The sequence below is a fragment of the Paroedura picta genome, chromosome 11 (genome assembly GCF_049243985.1).
Source record: "Paroedura picta isolate Pp20150507F chromosome 11, Ppicta_v3.0, whole genome shotgun sequence".
Classification (NCBI taxonomy): Eukaryota; Metazoa; Chordata; class Lepidosauria; order Squamata; family Gekkonidae; genus Paroedura; species Paroedura picta.
Window position 1 is genome coordinate 65,811,086 of NC_135379.1, and position 16,384 is coordinate 65,827,469.

The following is a 16,384-nucleotide window of genomic DNA, read 5'->3' on the forward strand; positions in this document are numbered from 1 at the left end:
GCATCATAAAAGAGCATGACATCATTATGTATCGCATAGCAACCAGCGACTCGGAAGATGTGGCAGGTTCAGGCATTGCTGATTGCAGCTGATGGGGTGAGATCTAGACCTCAGCACTTCTTGTTGACCAAAGTGGGGTGATGTTCTTCTACCTCAGATGTCCTGGGTGCCTTCTACAACTGCTTGAAGTTTTATAATCATGATGCCCTCAAAGGAACCTAAAGCCTCTTACTCTGGTGAGTGCTCTTCAGAGGCAATGAGCTGATCCATTATAGATTATCAGTGCGCGTGTAGATAATGCCCCAAGATTAACCTCCAATCATGGCATGATTCAGATAAAAAATGAACTGGAGCGGCTTGGTTTGACTTTAATAGGGAGGAGGAAGGGAGCTATCCACTTCACACCTCTTGCCTTCATTGTTAGGGGAGGTGCCTTGGCTCAGCGGTAGAATATTCCCAGCATCTGAGCTAGCAGGTGATGTGGAAGCCCTGCCTGACACCTGAACAGCTGCTGGCAGCCTGAGTAGACAGCAATGATCTTGGTGCTTTGGCTCCAAGAAAACTGCCATATGTGTGAACTCTATTACAGTGTATATTTTAAATTACCCTCTTCCCCACACCTATATACTCCACTCCCAAATAGAATCCTTCTATCTTGTTGGGTCTCAGAAGCTAAGCAGTGTTGGTCCTGCTCCATATTTATGTCGGTGAGTACTGAGGAATACCACTGTGCAGAGGCAGGCAAACCACTTCTGAACATCTCTTGACTCTGATGAGGATTCATTAAAGAAAAATGCATGGATTCCTTTCTGAAATGGTACAGATGGGGTGTATCACGAGAATGGACTTTTATCCATGGCTTAACCCTTAGGCCCTGTCTGCTACAGAGTAGTGTGTTCTTCCACCTAGGGTTGCCATCCTCCAGGTGTCTCCTGGGCTTCTCACAGAATTACCCCTGATCACCAGACTACAGAGATCTCCAGATATTCTCCAGCTGAGAGCTGGCAACCACCTCAATCTTCTGTGTATCTCAGTTGGGAGACTTGGGTTGAAATTCTTGCTCAGCCATGAAATGTTTATGATGTGAATAATTACCTCTAAGTTTCACTTGCCTCCTGAGGGTGAAATGTTGCAATCTCATGTATGCTACCTTGAGATACTGTCATGGAGGGGGAGACAGAGGTAAAAAAATAAAAGGTGGTCAGATGTGGGTTGGCAAACATCTGGAGATTTTGAGGGTGGAGTTTGAGGGCAAGGTTCGGGGAGGGACTTCCGTGGGGTACAATGCTATAGAGTCCAGATTCCAAGGGATCAATCACAGCCTGCTTGCGGGTGGGGTGGTGGTATTGTTCCAACAGGCTTTTGCCGAACCAACTGGTCTATTTTGAGTGGTGGGGCTCTCTGACGACGTTGTTGCCATATTGTGATCGAGGTTGCCCGGATACAGCACAACAAGGCATGTGAACATGGCCATTCTTATATCCTGTACATGTTATATAAACAACCCAAAAGAGAAATGTATTTTTAAAATGTTATAGATTCATTTGGGTCTCTGTGTGGGTCTGAAGTTGCAGAACAGAGTTTGAGTCTAGTCGCGCCCTTAAGACCATCAAAGTTTTATTCAAGATATAAGTTTTTGTGTGCAAGCGTATTTTTATTTCCACAGCTTGAAAACATTTTTTTTTTTAGTTTTCTTGATGGTTTAAACTTTGTGAGGGAGAATTTTATCCTATTTTGTCTGAAATTTCCTGAAATCACCAAAGGACAGGGATATGCTGGTTTGGAGGGTCAAGTCCCCCATTTTGGTTCAGCATTTAGGCATCCCTGAAGGAAATACAAATTGTGCATTTTTGCCCTTTTAGCGTATTACACTGACATGTAGGAGATCTGTACAATATTAAGCTAGGAACGTGGATCACAGCTCTTGTCTCAGTAACCAAGAGACTCCGCGAGGCATAGCTCTTTCAACGCTAGAGCTCAGGAAGAGTCCTGCCATTAATTGTATTTCATGGTTTATGATTTTCAGTTTCCATGTCTAGACGATGATTCCACCAGGAGATTGCCTATATGCTGGAAGGAAAAGACGAAAACCCATTCAAAAACAGTTAAGTATTTATCAGTTCCTTTTCCTGCCAATTTATTTATCTGACCTTATCATCACAATAACCTTGTGAGGTGGGTTAGGTTAAGAAATAAGACTCAACGAGTGAGCTTTATTATTGATTTGGATTCCTGATCTTAGTCTAAAGTTCTATCTGCTCCTCCTGATATTTCTTTTGTAGCATTATACCACACTGAAGTTCCTACCCTCCCCAGACACCACCCTCCTCAGGCTTAACCCCCCAAATCTTCTGATATTTTCCAACTTGTAGCTCCTCTCCACCTTTGTACTATTTGCCCTGGAAGGGAGCAAAGTCAGGCGGAGAAATAATTTGTCTTTTTTTCCCTATCAGGGTCCTCCATCCTGTTTGAATTTGATACCCTTTGACAAAACAACAATCTAACAATTGGCTAACAATCTAAAATAAAATATATTTTGTTCCTAGACGTAGCATATTGTGCCACATTTTCATAAAGGCATTCCTTCGGTGAGTTAAGTGCAACTTTGCCAAAAGCAGTGATTGTTTCTGCAACTAGCTCATTCTTTTTCTGACTGAGAGTGTGACCTTTTCCACATGGGTTATTTATTCTGGGTTCAGTGTTATTGAGAAATTTGGGTGGGTTCCATTTTCCCCAAAGCATCGTGGTTTATTCATGCATCTCCTGGATTTCCCTCTGGCTTTCCCTCTTTGATGTTTTCCAAACCTGCTTCACTGGGAAGTTTTAGAAAAAATTACACCCAAACTGGGGTAGTTGCCACGTAGGCAGGAACATTCAGAAGTTCCCAGTCCCACCCACACAGCAGCCATTTTCCCTGCCCTTGGTTGCCAAGGGAGATTTTTAATTTTATTCCAATGAATGAACGTTGTTCATTACAAAAATCTGTGTATCAGGTTCTCTGAATCTCCAGCATTCACAGAAAAAAGTAAGTCCCTTTTTTGCAGGAATGCCTTTCCCTTATGTCTGCACTATGAAAAGGGCCAGGGGCGCTATGGCTGGGGGAGGAGGTTGGACAAGAGAAGGGGTGGGAGCACTGGTGTCCTGTATAGTAGCAATCCCCAACCTGTGGGCCGCTGACCACATGTGGTCCTTCGACTAACTGGAGGTGGGCCGCGAAGGACGCCTTCCCCCCCGGCCCTTTACTTCACCCCCCCCTTTACAACACACTTTGGGTGTCATTGTCTCCCATCACTCCCAGATGGGACTATCTCGTTGCAGAGAAACAAGCTCAGGGTTCCCATTGATTTGTCATTGTCATGAGTTAAAATTTCCATGAAAATAAAATGTTCCTTATGTTCATTGTTGTGGCGTGTCTGTATCTTATTTTGAAGGGATGTTTAAACATTACCATAGCGATCAGAGAGCGTTAGGGCAGCGGTTGAGAGTAGAGGAGTAAACTACGCCCCCCACTGGGCCTCAGTAAAAGGCGTTGAGTGGTCCCCGGTGAGTGGTGCCTGGCGTTGAGTGGTCCACGGTGATAAAAAGGTTGGGGACCACTGCCGTATAGGACCTGACCGTGGAGACACGGCCGGCGCCCTGGGTGTGTTCGATCCCCTTCTAACCTCTGTCCCATCTGCAGGAATGTGAGGCTGGAGGCTAGGGTAAAGGGTCCAACATTGGTCTTGTACAATGCAAGGTCGATTAAGAACAAGGCCTCAACCCTGCAGCATTTCCTCGCGGAGTCAAAGGCAGACCTTGCATGTGTGACCGGGACCTGGGTGAGGGAAGGCGAGTCAGCGGCTCAGAAAGAACTAGCCCCACCAGCCTACTCGGTCCCTCACCAATCTCGGACCCACAAAAGGGGAGGGGGGGTGGCTATTGTGGTCCGGGAGGTCCTCACCTACAGGGCTCTCCCGGCACCGGAAATCGGTGGGGTGGAGTGTGTCGGTATTGGATGGGACTCGGTCGAGAGTGTGTCTATCTGGTTGGTATACCGTCCGCCCAACACGCCGCCGGATGTCATGCCCTGCCTGCTGGAGGCGGCGGCTGCCTGGGCGTTGCAGTACTCCAGGCTCTTGATCCTGGGCGACTTCAATGTCCATGCGGACGCGCCCCCTTCAATCCATGGTGGAGACCTGGTGTCATCCATGGCGACACTGGAACTTTTGCAATTTGTTGCTGGGTCCACTCATCACGCCGGACACACACTCGACTTGATTTTCGGCGCTGGGATGGAGGTGGATCTGGATACAGCTCTAGCTGTGCCGTGGTCAGACCACTATGCCCTGCAGGCCCGGGTCAGGATACCACCACCCCAGTTGGGCGGCGGGCGCCTTCTAGCCTGCCCGTGGAGACTCATGGATCCAACTGGATTCCGGAATGCTCTGCGGGACCCGATGCCTCCTGGCGACTCACTAGCGGCCTTGGTGGCGGACTGGCAGTCCCGCCTAACGGCTGCTATAGATGAGATCGCCCCTAAACGTCCTCTCTGCCCTCGACTCAAACGGGCTTCCTGGTATACCGGGGCGCTCCGGAAGAAGAAAAGGGAAGTGAGACGACTGGAGCGAGTGTGGCGGAAGACTCGTGACGAAGCTACGAGAACATCGCACGCTTATGAGGGCGTATGAGATGGTGGTGAAAGTGGCAAAACATGAATTTTTTGCCGCAGAAATCGCGTCCGCAAGCTCTCACTGGCCCAATTATTTAGGGTAGTTAGATCCCTTACCGCCCTTGAGGGGTGCCAAAATAGTAGCAAATTGGAACTTGGCTGTGAGGCATTAGTGAGCTATTTTGCGGACAAAATCTTGTCACTCCGCCGCAATCTTCCTGCCACAGTTAATACAGTAAACGAACTGGAGGCCTGGTGGCCACCTCCGGGGGTGACGTTTGATGGCTTCGGACTGCTCTCCTTACCCCAAAGTGGACAAGTTGCTAGGTTCAGTTAGGGCGACCACTTGCCCCCTTGACCCCTGTCCGTCATGGCTCCTCAATGGAGGTGGCCAGAGGATAGGAGGTCAGCTCAGGGACATTATCAACCTCTCCCTGGAGTCCGGGAAGTTCCCTGAGCAGCTGAAGGGGGCAGTAGTTCACCCTCTCCTGAAAAGATCCACTCTGGACCCGCGGGACCCCGCCAGCTATCGCCCAGTGTCGCACTTGGCGTTCCTGAGCAAGGTGGTTAAAAGGGCCGTGGCAGACCAGCTCCTGGCATTCTTGGAGGAAACTTCGGCACTTGATCCATATCAGTCTGGCTTTCGACCTGGCCACGGGGTGGAGATGGTGCTGGTTGCCCTGTTGGATGATCTCCGCCACCAGCTGGATAGAGGCGGGTCAGCAGTGCTGGTTCTTCTGGACCTGTCGGCTGCTTTTGACATTGTGGATCATGAACTGTTGGTCCACCGCCTCGCCGGCACGGGGATACAGGGCACAGCTCTATGCTGGATACGCTCTTTTCTCCAGACCAGACCCAGAGGGTTGCAGTGGGGGATGAGTTCTCGCACTCCTACAGACTCCCTTGCGGGGTCCCCCAGGGCGCGGTCCTCTCCCCCACATTGTTTAACATCTATATGCTCCCCCTGGGCCAGCTGGTACGGAGCTTTGGACTGGGTTGCCACCAGTACGCTGATGACACCCAGCTCTATCTCCTCATGGACGGCCACCCGGACTCCCCCCAGAACCATTTGCCAGATGTTTGGAAGCGGTGACAGAATGGTTCGAGCAGAGTCGCCTGAAACTCAACCCCTCCAAGACGGAGGTCCTGTGGCTGGGATGTAGGAGGCGGGACCAGGAAGCGCGCTTACCCAGCCTGGCAGGGACGAAACTCACCATCACGTCCCAGGCCAGGAATTTGGGTGTGACCATTGACCCCTCCCTGACTTTGGAGGCGCAGGTCAAAAAAGTAGCGGGCCAGGCATTTTTCCACCTTTGCCAGGTCCAACTACTAGCGCCCAACCTGTCCCTTGAACACTTAGCTACAGTGATCCATGCAACGGTCACCTCCAGAATAGATTTCTGTAACTCACTCTACGCGGGCCTTCCCTTGTCCTTGATCCGGAAACTTCAGCTAGTGCAAAACGCAGCTGCTAGGGTCCTCACCGGCACACCTTGGAGGGCCCACATCCAGCCAGTGCTGAGGCAGCTGCATTGGTTGCCAATTGCTGCCTGGATCTGGTTCAAGGTTTTGGTTTTAACCTTCAAGGCTTTACGCGAGTTGGGACCCACATACCTGAGGGACCGCCTATCGCCCTATGCCCCTCACAGGGCCTTGCGCTCTGCGGGTGAAAATCTGTTGGTCGTTCCCGGCCCTAGGGAAGCACGCCTGGCCTCGACCAGGGCCAGGGCCTTTTCAGTCCTGGCCCTCGCCTGGTGGAATGAGCTCCCGGGAGAGTTGCGGGCCCTGTGGGATCTTTCAACGTTCTGCAGGGCCTGCAAAACGGAGCTCTTCCGCCAGGTTTATGGTTGAGGCCGGGGCTGATAATATAGATCTACGCCCCCCCCCGGGATTTAGGAGCTGAAGTGAACATCATCAGGACCTCCTCTCCACCCGCCAGTAGTGGGAGGGGGGGAAGTTGAGATGCCGATCTCTGCCATGCTGGTAATGTTGGTAATGTTATTGTTGTGTTTTAATGGGGTTTTAGGATGCTGTAACCCGCCATGAGCCGTAAGGGAGTGGCAGGAAACAACAACAACAACAACAACAACAACAATAATAATAATATACTTCAAAAAGAAAAAGAAAGCTGGGAATTCAGAGAACCAGATACATAGATTGTCACAGCACTATTAGATTGACAATTTTAAAAAACAACCACAACAGACCCTGCAGGCAGGAGGTGGTTGCCACTGGTGGCCTGGTGCAGGGAATATATGGGGAAACCTGCCGCGTGGAGGCCTCATGGACGCTGCTGAGGTAGCAGCACTAGGGAAACCACAGAATCTGTCTTTGTGCAAATCGCTGCATTGTCTATTGCAGGGGTCATCAACCCCCGGTCTGCGGCCCAGTGGCGGGCCGCAAAGGCCACGGCATCGGGCCGCCGCCAGCCACACCTGCCTTCCCCCCCGGCAGCAAGAAGGAAGGGAAGAGGCAGGCACAGCCGCCGGCATGGCAGTGACGCAAACGCACATGCGCGCTGTTGCTGCGCATGCACGTTAGCGCCCCCTAATGGTGAAAACGCGCACACGCAGTTGCCGCACATGCGCGTTAGCGCCACCTGGTGGCGAAAACACACATGCGCGGCAATTGCACGTGCGCGTTTTCGCAGCACCCGGGCCATCGGCTCTTCCCTCACTCCGGAGGCGGTCCCTGACCTGAGAAAGGTTGGGTACCGCTAGTCTATTGCGTTGGCCAGTACTGAAGTCTTATGAATGAAGGATGCAATGCCTAAGGGAGTGTGTTTGCCTGCGCAGGTGTAAGAACTGGGGCTCTGTAACACATTTTCCCCTCCACACAGGAGGCCTTCACTTGGAAATGGGAAGTCCAATCCTTCCAAGAGACACCGAGACCGCCTGAATGCTGAGCTAGACCACCTGGCCAGCCTCCTGCCATTCCCACCTGACATCATCTCCAAGCTGGACAAGCTATCAGTCTTGCGTCTCAGCGTCAGCTACCTGAGAGTCAAAAGTTTCTTCCAAGGTGAGATTTCAAGCTGTACAAAGTGTTTGGCTGAGTTATTATTTCAGCAGCTTTTAGATAGTCATAACTGTGCTATTCTGTATTTGCAGCAATGCTTGTCAAGGCTCATTGTTTTGCACTTCCCTGAAAAATTTAGGCTTGGTGCTGTGGTTAAAGAGCAGCAGCTTCTAATCTGGAGGACCAGATTTGGTTCCCCACTCCTCCTCCTCATGCAGCCAGCTGGGTGACCTTGGGTCAGTCACAGTTCTCTCAGAGCTCTTGCCGCCTCGCCTACCTCACAGGGTATCTGTTGTGGGGAGAGGAAGGGCATTCAACTATAAGTCACTTTGAGGCTCCTTTGGGTAATAAAAAACAAGGTATTAAAAAAAAAGCTTTTCTCTTCCTTGGGAATCATGGGCAGAAAAAAGTGTCTCAGTTAGCAGAATGGATGGGTGGATTTAGCCCATTGTGCATCTCTATAATTGGATTCCTGCTCTAAGTATTGGCTTTTGATACGTGAACTGAGGAGGAAAGTGTTTGGGTGTTTGGTCTGTCATACTAGGGTTGGAATCCTCCCTCTAAATTGACCTTGGGCCAATCACACTTTTTGGGCTAAGTGACCTCAGAGGGTACTTGTTATCAAAGTAAAATGGAGGAGGGGGGAACGCCCTGGGTCCTCATTGGGGGAAAATTGGGCCATTAATAAATTAATTAAATAAATGACTTAAACACAATGCCTTTGTTCTGAGCCCTAATTCCTAGGAAGTGATTTTGTGCCACAAATCCAAATGGATGGTTTTGTTTAGGAAACAAACAAAATTCTCCTATCTTCAGTAGCGTGCACAGCATTTGATTTTTAGTCATTTTGGCATGCTGCCTAATCTAAAGCAAATGTGTTTGGTGTCCAGAGATGCACACGATAAGGCATCCTGCAGATTAGAGACGACCAATTAGCTTATTCCGTTAGCAAAGAGCTTCAATCTTTTGCCATCTGAAAATATGTCCTACAGAGGGGTTGATGTGGGCAGAAGTGGCTCAAGTAATGAAAACAATGCACACCCTGTCGCCAGACTCTGGACTCTTTCTGGCTGCCTGCCTACCAGGTGTTAATGCCTGCAGGAGTGAACCCTTCCAGAATGCTCAATTTGATCACCCTAAACTGAATCGAAGGTTACCCTTTGCCACAGACAGTGCCCTCTGTTTCTCCCTGTAAAGTTTAGTTTGGGTGCTGAGATATACCTGCACTAATTACATCACAACTAATGTCAAACAGCAGGAGAAATAAGATCAGCCACTGTAACATCTCGCTTCTTTCTGAGATATGGAACGCCTGTATTGGCACCTCTCTGTAGTGTTCTGAGACTGTGCATTATGTCTCCTTAGTGTTTCCGACTGATTTTCGTTGTCCCCAAAGGTTCTTGCCTTCTTAACTGAACCACATTTATCCCATCTTGAATCTCCACAAGTCCACTGTCCGTCCTGGGATGGGGTTCCTGAATTTTTACCTCCTGTCTTGTTATGTTGTAACTTTTATACTGAGTTGAGGAATTCCATAATTAACTCGCTCTTACACAGATTTCAGGGTTACCCTGGTAAGTGACTGGTTTCATGTGTTTACTCTGACCAGACTCCTTACTTTACCAATGAAGTGGCTAGGTATTTCCTCACCACTATGAGGATCCGTGAGCTGGCTGTGAATCATGAATAATTTTAGCTCTGTTCTAGTTAAATTTCTGATCAATTATCAGTGTTCTTTCTGATGTGTATATTTGTGCTAACTGGTTTCTTAGTGTCTATAATAAATGCCTGATAAATGTTCTTCATAGCCGAACCCCAAGAGCTGAATGGTTTAGTTATATTTTCTGGAATGACAGAACAGTCAGCGCATAGGCATGGCCCTGAGGTATAAAGGGGGTCCTTTAAATAAACAGCTGTTTCCCCAACAACACGCAACAGTTTCAGCATAACAGTTTCAGTAGTATTCCTATGCGTGAGGGTTTCAGATAGGCACGGACAATGTTCCCTCGAAGTTCGCCCCTATTGAGTGGAACAGTTCGCATCCTGAGCAGTGCTGGAATCTTCTAATGGGCCTTGGGCAGCCCGAGGCCTTGTGCAGCACCAGATAGCTGCTGAGTGGGGCTTCCGGTGTCAGTGAGCAGAGCCATTCGTGCACATGGCTTACAGGGAGCCCTGGGGGCAGCTCTCCTTGCTCACTTTTTCTTTTGCCCTCGATCGCATTAGTCTCTTCTCCAGGGAGCCCTTCCTTCTCATGAGGTGGCCAAAGTATTTGAGTTTCATCTTCAGGATCTGGCCTTCTAAGGAGCAGTCAGGGCTGATCTCATCTAGGACCGGTTTGTTCGCCTTGCAGTCCAAGGGACTCGCAAGAGTCTTATCCAGCACCAGAGTTCAAAAGCCTCAATTCTTTGATGCTCGGCCTTCCTTATGGTCCAACTTTCGCAGCCATACATTGCAACTGGGAAGACCATAGCCTTTACTAAACGCACTTTTGTTGGCAGAGTGATGTCTCTGCTTTTTAGGATGCTGTCTAGATTTGCCATAGCTTTCCTCCTCGAGAGCAAACGTCTTTTAATTTCTTTGCTGCAGTCCCCATCTGCACTGATCTTGGAGCCCAGGAAAATAAAATCTGTCACTACCTCCATTTCTTCCCCATCTATTTGCCAGGAATTGAGAGGGCCGGATGCCATGATCTTCGTTTTTGTGATGTGGAGTTTCAAGCCAACTTTTGCACTCTTCTCCTTCACCTGCATCAACAGGCTCTTTAGTTCCTCTTCACTTTCTGCCATCAAAGTGGTATCATGTGCATATCTGAGGTTGCTGATATTTCTCCCTGCAATCTTGATCCCAATTTCTGACTCCTCTAATCCCGCCTTTATCATGATGTGCTCCGCATACAAGTTAAATAGGCAAGACGACAATATACAGCCTTGCCGTACTCCTTTTTCAATTTTGAACCAATCAGTGATTCCATGTTCAGTTCTCATGGTTGCTTCTTGACCTGCATATAAGTTTCTTAAGAGACAAATAAGATGCTCTGGTATTCCCATCTCTTTAAGAACGTGCCACAATTTGTGGTGCTCCACACAATCAAAGGCTTTAGCATAGTCAATGAAGCAGAAGTAGATGTTCTTCTGGAACCCCCTAGCTTTCTCCATGATCCAGCGTATGCTGGCGATTTGATCTCTAGTTCCTCTGCCTCTTCGAAATCCTGCCTGTACTTCTGGAAGTTCTCGGTCCACATATTGCTGGAGCCTTCCTTGTAGGATTTTGAGCATAACTTTGCTAGCATGAGAAATGAGTGCAGTGGTGCGGTAGTTTGAACATTCTTTGGCATTGCCCTTCTTTGGGATTGGAATGTAAACTGATCTTTTCCAATCCTGTGGCCATTGTTGAGTTTTCCAAATTTCCTGGCATATTGAGTGTAGCACTTTTACTGCATCATCCTTTAAGATTTTGAATAGTTCAACTGGAATGCTGTCACCACCACTAGCTTTATTGTTACTCAGACTTCCTAAGGCCCATTTGACTTCACATTCCAGGATGTCTGGCTCCAGGTCAGTAACTACCCCATTGTGGTCATCAGGAATGTTAAGCTCGCTGTTGTATAGTTCTTCTGTATAATTTTGCCACCTTTGTTTAATCTCTTCTGCTTCTGTGAGGTCCCTACCATTTTGGTCCCTTATCATACCCATCTTTGCATGAAAATTGCATATCTCCAATTTCTTGAAAAGATCTCTGGTCCTCCCCATTCTATTGTTTTCTTCTATTTGTTTGCACTGTTCATTTAAGAATGCATTCTTATCTCTTCTAGATTTTCTCTGGAGTTCTGCATTCAATTGGGTGTATCTTTCTCTTTCTCCCTTGCCTTTCACTTCCCTTCTCTCCTTAGCTATTTGTAAAGCTTCCTCAGACAGCCATTTTGATTTCTTGCATTTCTTTTTCTTTGGGATGGTTTTAGTTGTTACCTCTTGTACAATGTCGCGAACCTCCGTCCATAGTTCTTCAGGCACTCTGTCTATCAGATCTAATTCCTTAAATCTGTCAACTCTACTGTATATTCGTCGCGGATATGATTTAGTTCATACCTGAGTGGCCTAGTGCTTTTCCCTACTTTTTCCAATTTAAGCCTAAATTTTGCAACAAGAAGCTCATGATCTGAACCACAATCAGCTCCTGGTCTTGTTTTTATTGCCTGTACAGAACTTCTCCATCTTTGGCTGCAGAGCACATAGTCAATCTGATTTCTGTGTTGACAGTCTGGTGATGTCCATGTGTAGATTTGTCTCTTGGGTTGTTGGAAAAGAGTGTTTGCTATGACCATTGTATTCTTTTGACAAAATTCTACCAGCCTGTGCCCTGCTTCATTTTGTACTCCAAGGCCAAACTTACCTCTTATCCCGGTTATCTTTTGGCTTCCTACTTTAGCATTCCATTCCCCATGATGATAAGCATATCTTTTTTTGGCGTTGCTTCTAGAAGGTGTTGTAGGGCTTCATGGAACTGGTCAACTTCATCCTCTTCAGCAGTAGTGGTTGGGGCATAGACCTGGATTACTGTGATGTTGAATGGTTTTCCTTGGATTCGAACTGAGATCGTTCTGTCAATTTGGGGATTGTATCCCAAGACTGCTTTTCCTACTCTCTTATTGATTATGAAGGCTACTCCATTTCTTCTGCGAGATTCTTGTCCACAGTAGTATACTTGATTGTCATCTGAATTAAATTCACCCATTCCTGTCCATTTTAGTTCACTGATTCCTAAAATGTCGATGTTCAGTCTTGTCATCTCTTGTTTAACCACGTCCAGCTTGCCTGACATTCCAGGTTCCTATGGAATACAATTTTTTTTACAGCATCGGACTGTCTTTTCGCCGCCAGTTCCCTCCACAACTGAGCGTCCTTTCGGCTTTGGCCCAACCGCTTCATTCATTCTGGCGCTACTTTTACTAGCCGTCTGCTCATCCCCAGTAGCATATTGGACACCTTCCGACCTAAGAGGCTCATCTTCTGGCATCATATAATTTTCCTTTTGGAACTGTCCTTAGAGTTTTCATGGCAAAGGTACTGGAGTGGTTTGCCATTTCCTTCTCAGTGGATCACCTTTTCTCTGAGCTCTCAGCTATGATCTGTCCGTCTTGGGTGGCCCTGCACGGTATAGCTCATAGCTTCACTGAACTACGCAAGCAGCGATCCTTGAAGGGGGGAGTTATAGATAGACTAGTAAGCAAGCCCACTGTAACTAATACAGCGGGCGCTAGGTTAGGGAGCCCCCGGCAGTCGCGCGGAGCACGGCTGCTGGGGGCTCCCTGGGTCAGCAGCCTGACGCGTCGGGAGGCGCTTCGTGCCTCCTGACGCGTCAGGCCACCATCAAGGGAGTAACTGCGAGCCGCGCTCTGCGCAGCTCGCAGTTGCTTCCTTGTCGGAAGGGCGGGAATCGGCCGTGTCAGACATTGCAAGAACTCACAACCAACTTCTTGGAAATAGAAAGTTTAATTGAGAAGTACTTCATACATCTAGACTGGCGAAGTCAAATCTGGCCTGAGGACAGATTTGCTTCTTCTTATCAACATTATTCTCCCGCCCAAAACTTGAAAGTTCCCAAGGGAGGGGAGAGTGAGAGAGGATACACATGCAATTAAAAACAGTATTACTTTCACATGGCCTTGGCTGCCTTGGCTGTCTCAGATAAGATGGTATTTGCAGTAGAACCAGACCCAGCCGAGAGGCCCCACAAAGGAGATAATGGTTACAATAACATACATTTCACTTTCTACTAGTTAGCATGATATAGGACCTGGAGCTCCCAGGCACCAAGCAATAAAACTGACATGGAAGAACTCAGGCTAATTTATGGCAGGGTTTTCTAACAATCCTGACATCCTTCCACCCCAAAATAGACTCCCCCTACTAGCCCGCATCTACCGGTCGAGGACACTCTGGGTAGGCACGGTGGAACGCTCTGAGAAGGCGGGGGGCTTTCACATTCCCCGCATCAACCCACTCCCTTTCCCCCGAAGGGAAATCTTTCCAATCCACCAAATACTGGAGACGGCCCTTGTGCACACGAGAGTCCAAGATCTGGTTGACTTCGTAGTGGGTGTCCTTGTCAATAAAGACAGGCACAGGCGTTGAGAGCGGAGTGTGCCACACATCCGGCAAAGGGGCTCGCCGCAGCAGGCTGGAATGAAAAAACGGATGCACATTCCTGTAAGTCTTTGGCAAACCCAATTCGACAGTCACATCATTGATCAGCTTTACAATGGGAAAGGGTCCCACAAATTTAGGACCCAGCTTCTTAGACTGTTGTTGACACCGTAGGTTTTTAGTGGACAGGTAGGCGAGGTCCCCTACTTTCCAGGCGGGCGCAGGCGCACGTTTCTTGTCTGCCTGGGACTTATACGCTTGTTTAGCCTCTTCAAGGCTAGAGACAATGTCTGGCCAGCCTGCACTAATAGTTTTTGCCCATTTTGTAACCTCGGGAGCCTCAGTAGAAACCAACTCCCAGGTGGGTGCAGCAATCAGGTCAGTCCCGTACACCACCTTAAAAGGAGATACTCCAGTGGATGTATGCACCCCGTTGTTGTAGGCAAACTCAGCAAGTGGCAGGAGGGCGACCCAATCATTCTGTTGGTGATTAGTGAAACAGTGTAGGTACTGCTCAAGAATTTGGTTCACCCTTTCCGTTTGCCCATTGGATTCAGGGTGGTAGCCAGATGTCAGGGCTTGTTCCACCCCCAGCAACTTCAAAAGCTCCCGCCAGAACTTGGCAACGAACTGTGGGCCCCGATCCGTGAGCAATCTCCTAGGAATTCCATGTAGCCGGATTATGTGAGTCACAAACATCGAGGCCAGTTTGGCCGCCGAGGGCAGCCCCACACAGGGGATGAAATGGGCTTGCTTTGAAAATGCATCCACCACCACCCAAACCACAGTCTTGCCCTGGCTAGGGGGCAAATCCGTGATAAAATCCATGGTAATATCGGACCAGGGGCGAGAAGGGGTGGGCACGGGCTGCAGCAACCCTCGCTTTTTTCCCCCTGGAGGTTTTGATACAAGGCATGTAGGGCAGCCCTGCACATACTTCTCCACATCCCCCCTCAACGTTGGCCAACAATAATGCCTTCTGACCAGGTGCAGAGTTTTCACAAAGCCAAAATGTCCTGCTGTCTTTGCATCGTGGCACAATTTCAAAACGTCTCCGCGCGCCGCCGCTGGGACGTAGAGGCGCTTGTCTTTGAAAAACAGGCCCCCCTTGTCAACGAGGGCGGGGTGGAGGGAAAAGAATTCAGAGTCTTGTGGCACCTCCTTCTGAACCCACCACCTGGGAATCGGGTTTCCTTTTTTTGATTGACTGCACGTCACGGCGGCCATCCCCAACTGGGCGGGCGTGAACATCGTGTCCACTAATGGGTCGCGCTTGCTGTTGTACTGGGGCAAGCGAGAAAGGGCGTCCGCCAAGAAATTCATTTTGCCTAGCAGATGCTTAAGAGAAAAGTTGAAACGAGAGAAAAACTCCGCCCACCGCATTTGCTTGGCTGACAAGGAGCGAGGCTGCTTGAGCGCTTGGGGATTTTTATGGTCCGTCCAAACTACGAACGGAACGGCAGACCCTTCCATCCAATGCCTCCAAGTGGCAAGAGCTAACTTTACTGCAGCTGCCTCTTTTTCCCAAATCGCCCAGTTGCGTTCTGCCCCAGAGAATTTTTTCGACAGATAGGCTAGGGGGTGCAGCTTCCCATCCTCCCCCTCTTGCAAGATCACGGCCCCCATTGCCACATCCGATGAATCTACTTGCACCGTGAATTGCTTAGATGGGTCAGCATGTGCCAACACCGGTTCAGACGTAAAAAGGAGTTTCAAACTCTCAAAAGCCTCCTGGCAAAGGGGGGTCCACTGGAGTGGAGCGCCCGGTCGATTTGCCGCCTACCCCCCCTCCTTCGTTTTTAACAAGTCAGTCAGAGGCAATGCCACCTTGGCAAAACTGGGAATGAACGTTCGATAAAAGTTCGCGAAGCCCAAGAAACTTTGAAGTTGCCTCCGAGTCTTGGGAGGTTCCCAGGCCAACAAGTCCCGCACTTTGCCCGGATCCATTTCGATTCCGGCTTTGGACACCCGGAATCCAAGAAACTCTACCGCCTCCCGGTGGAACTCACATTTTGAAAATTTGGCAAACAGATGGTGCTTCCGCAGCCGGCTGAGCACCTCCCGGACTAATTTTGTGTGTTGGTCCAGGTTGTCTGAATACACCAAAATATCATCAATGTAGACCAGCACTCCCTGATACAATAAATCATGCATAATTTCATTTATCATGTTCATGAACACGCCCGGAGCGCCGGCGAGGCCGAACGGCATGACAGTGTATTCAAATTGGCCCAAGGAGGTGTTGAAAGTCGTTAGGTACTCATGCCCCTTCTTTATTCGGACCCTGTAATAGGCTTCTCTCAAGTCCAATTTTGTAAAAATTCGGGCCCTCCCCAAATGACCCAACAAATCCTTAATCAATGGCAATGGGTAGGCATTGCAGGTGGAAACAGCATTCAGCCCCCTATAATCCGTGCAGAGGCGCAGGGACCCATCCTTCTTTTTCACGAAGAGGACTGGGGCAGCCAGGGGGGAAGTGGCCGGTCTGATGAAACCCCTGGCCAAATTCTTGTCCAGGAACTCCCTGAGCTCCTTCATTTCCCTAGGACTCATAGAGTACAATTTGGCTTTGGGA

At 48.9% G+C, this 16,384-nt stretch overlaps 1 protein-coding gene across 4 annotated transcripts in view; it reads left to right on the plus strand.

The window, feature by feature from the left end:
- The window catches only part of AHRR (aryl hydrocarbon receptor repressor), a 78,786-nt gene that overhangs the window by 6,184 nt on the left and 56,218 nt on the right, over positions 1-16,384 (plus strand). The window contains exons 1-3 of one of the 4 annotated variants that reach the window (XM_077304630.1): positions 38-236; positions 2,027-2,104; positions 7,488-7,669. In XM_077304630.1, the coding sequence (XP_077160745.1) occupies positions 2,043-2,104; positions 7,488-7,669 (244 nt within the window). In that variant the 5' untranslated portion in view covers positions 38-236; positions 2,027-2,042. Of the gene's footprint in view, positions 1-37; positions 237-2,026; positions 2,105-7,487; positions 7,670-16,384 lie in introns of those variants that run through there. The other 3 variants (XM_077304628.1, XM_077304631.1, XM_077304629.1) reach the window with 3 other exon arrangements.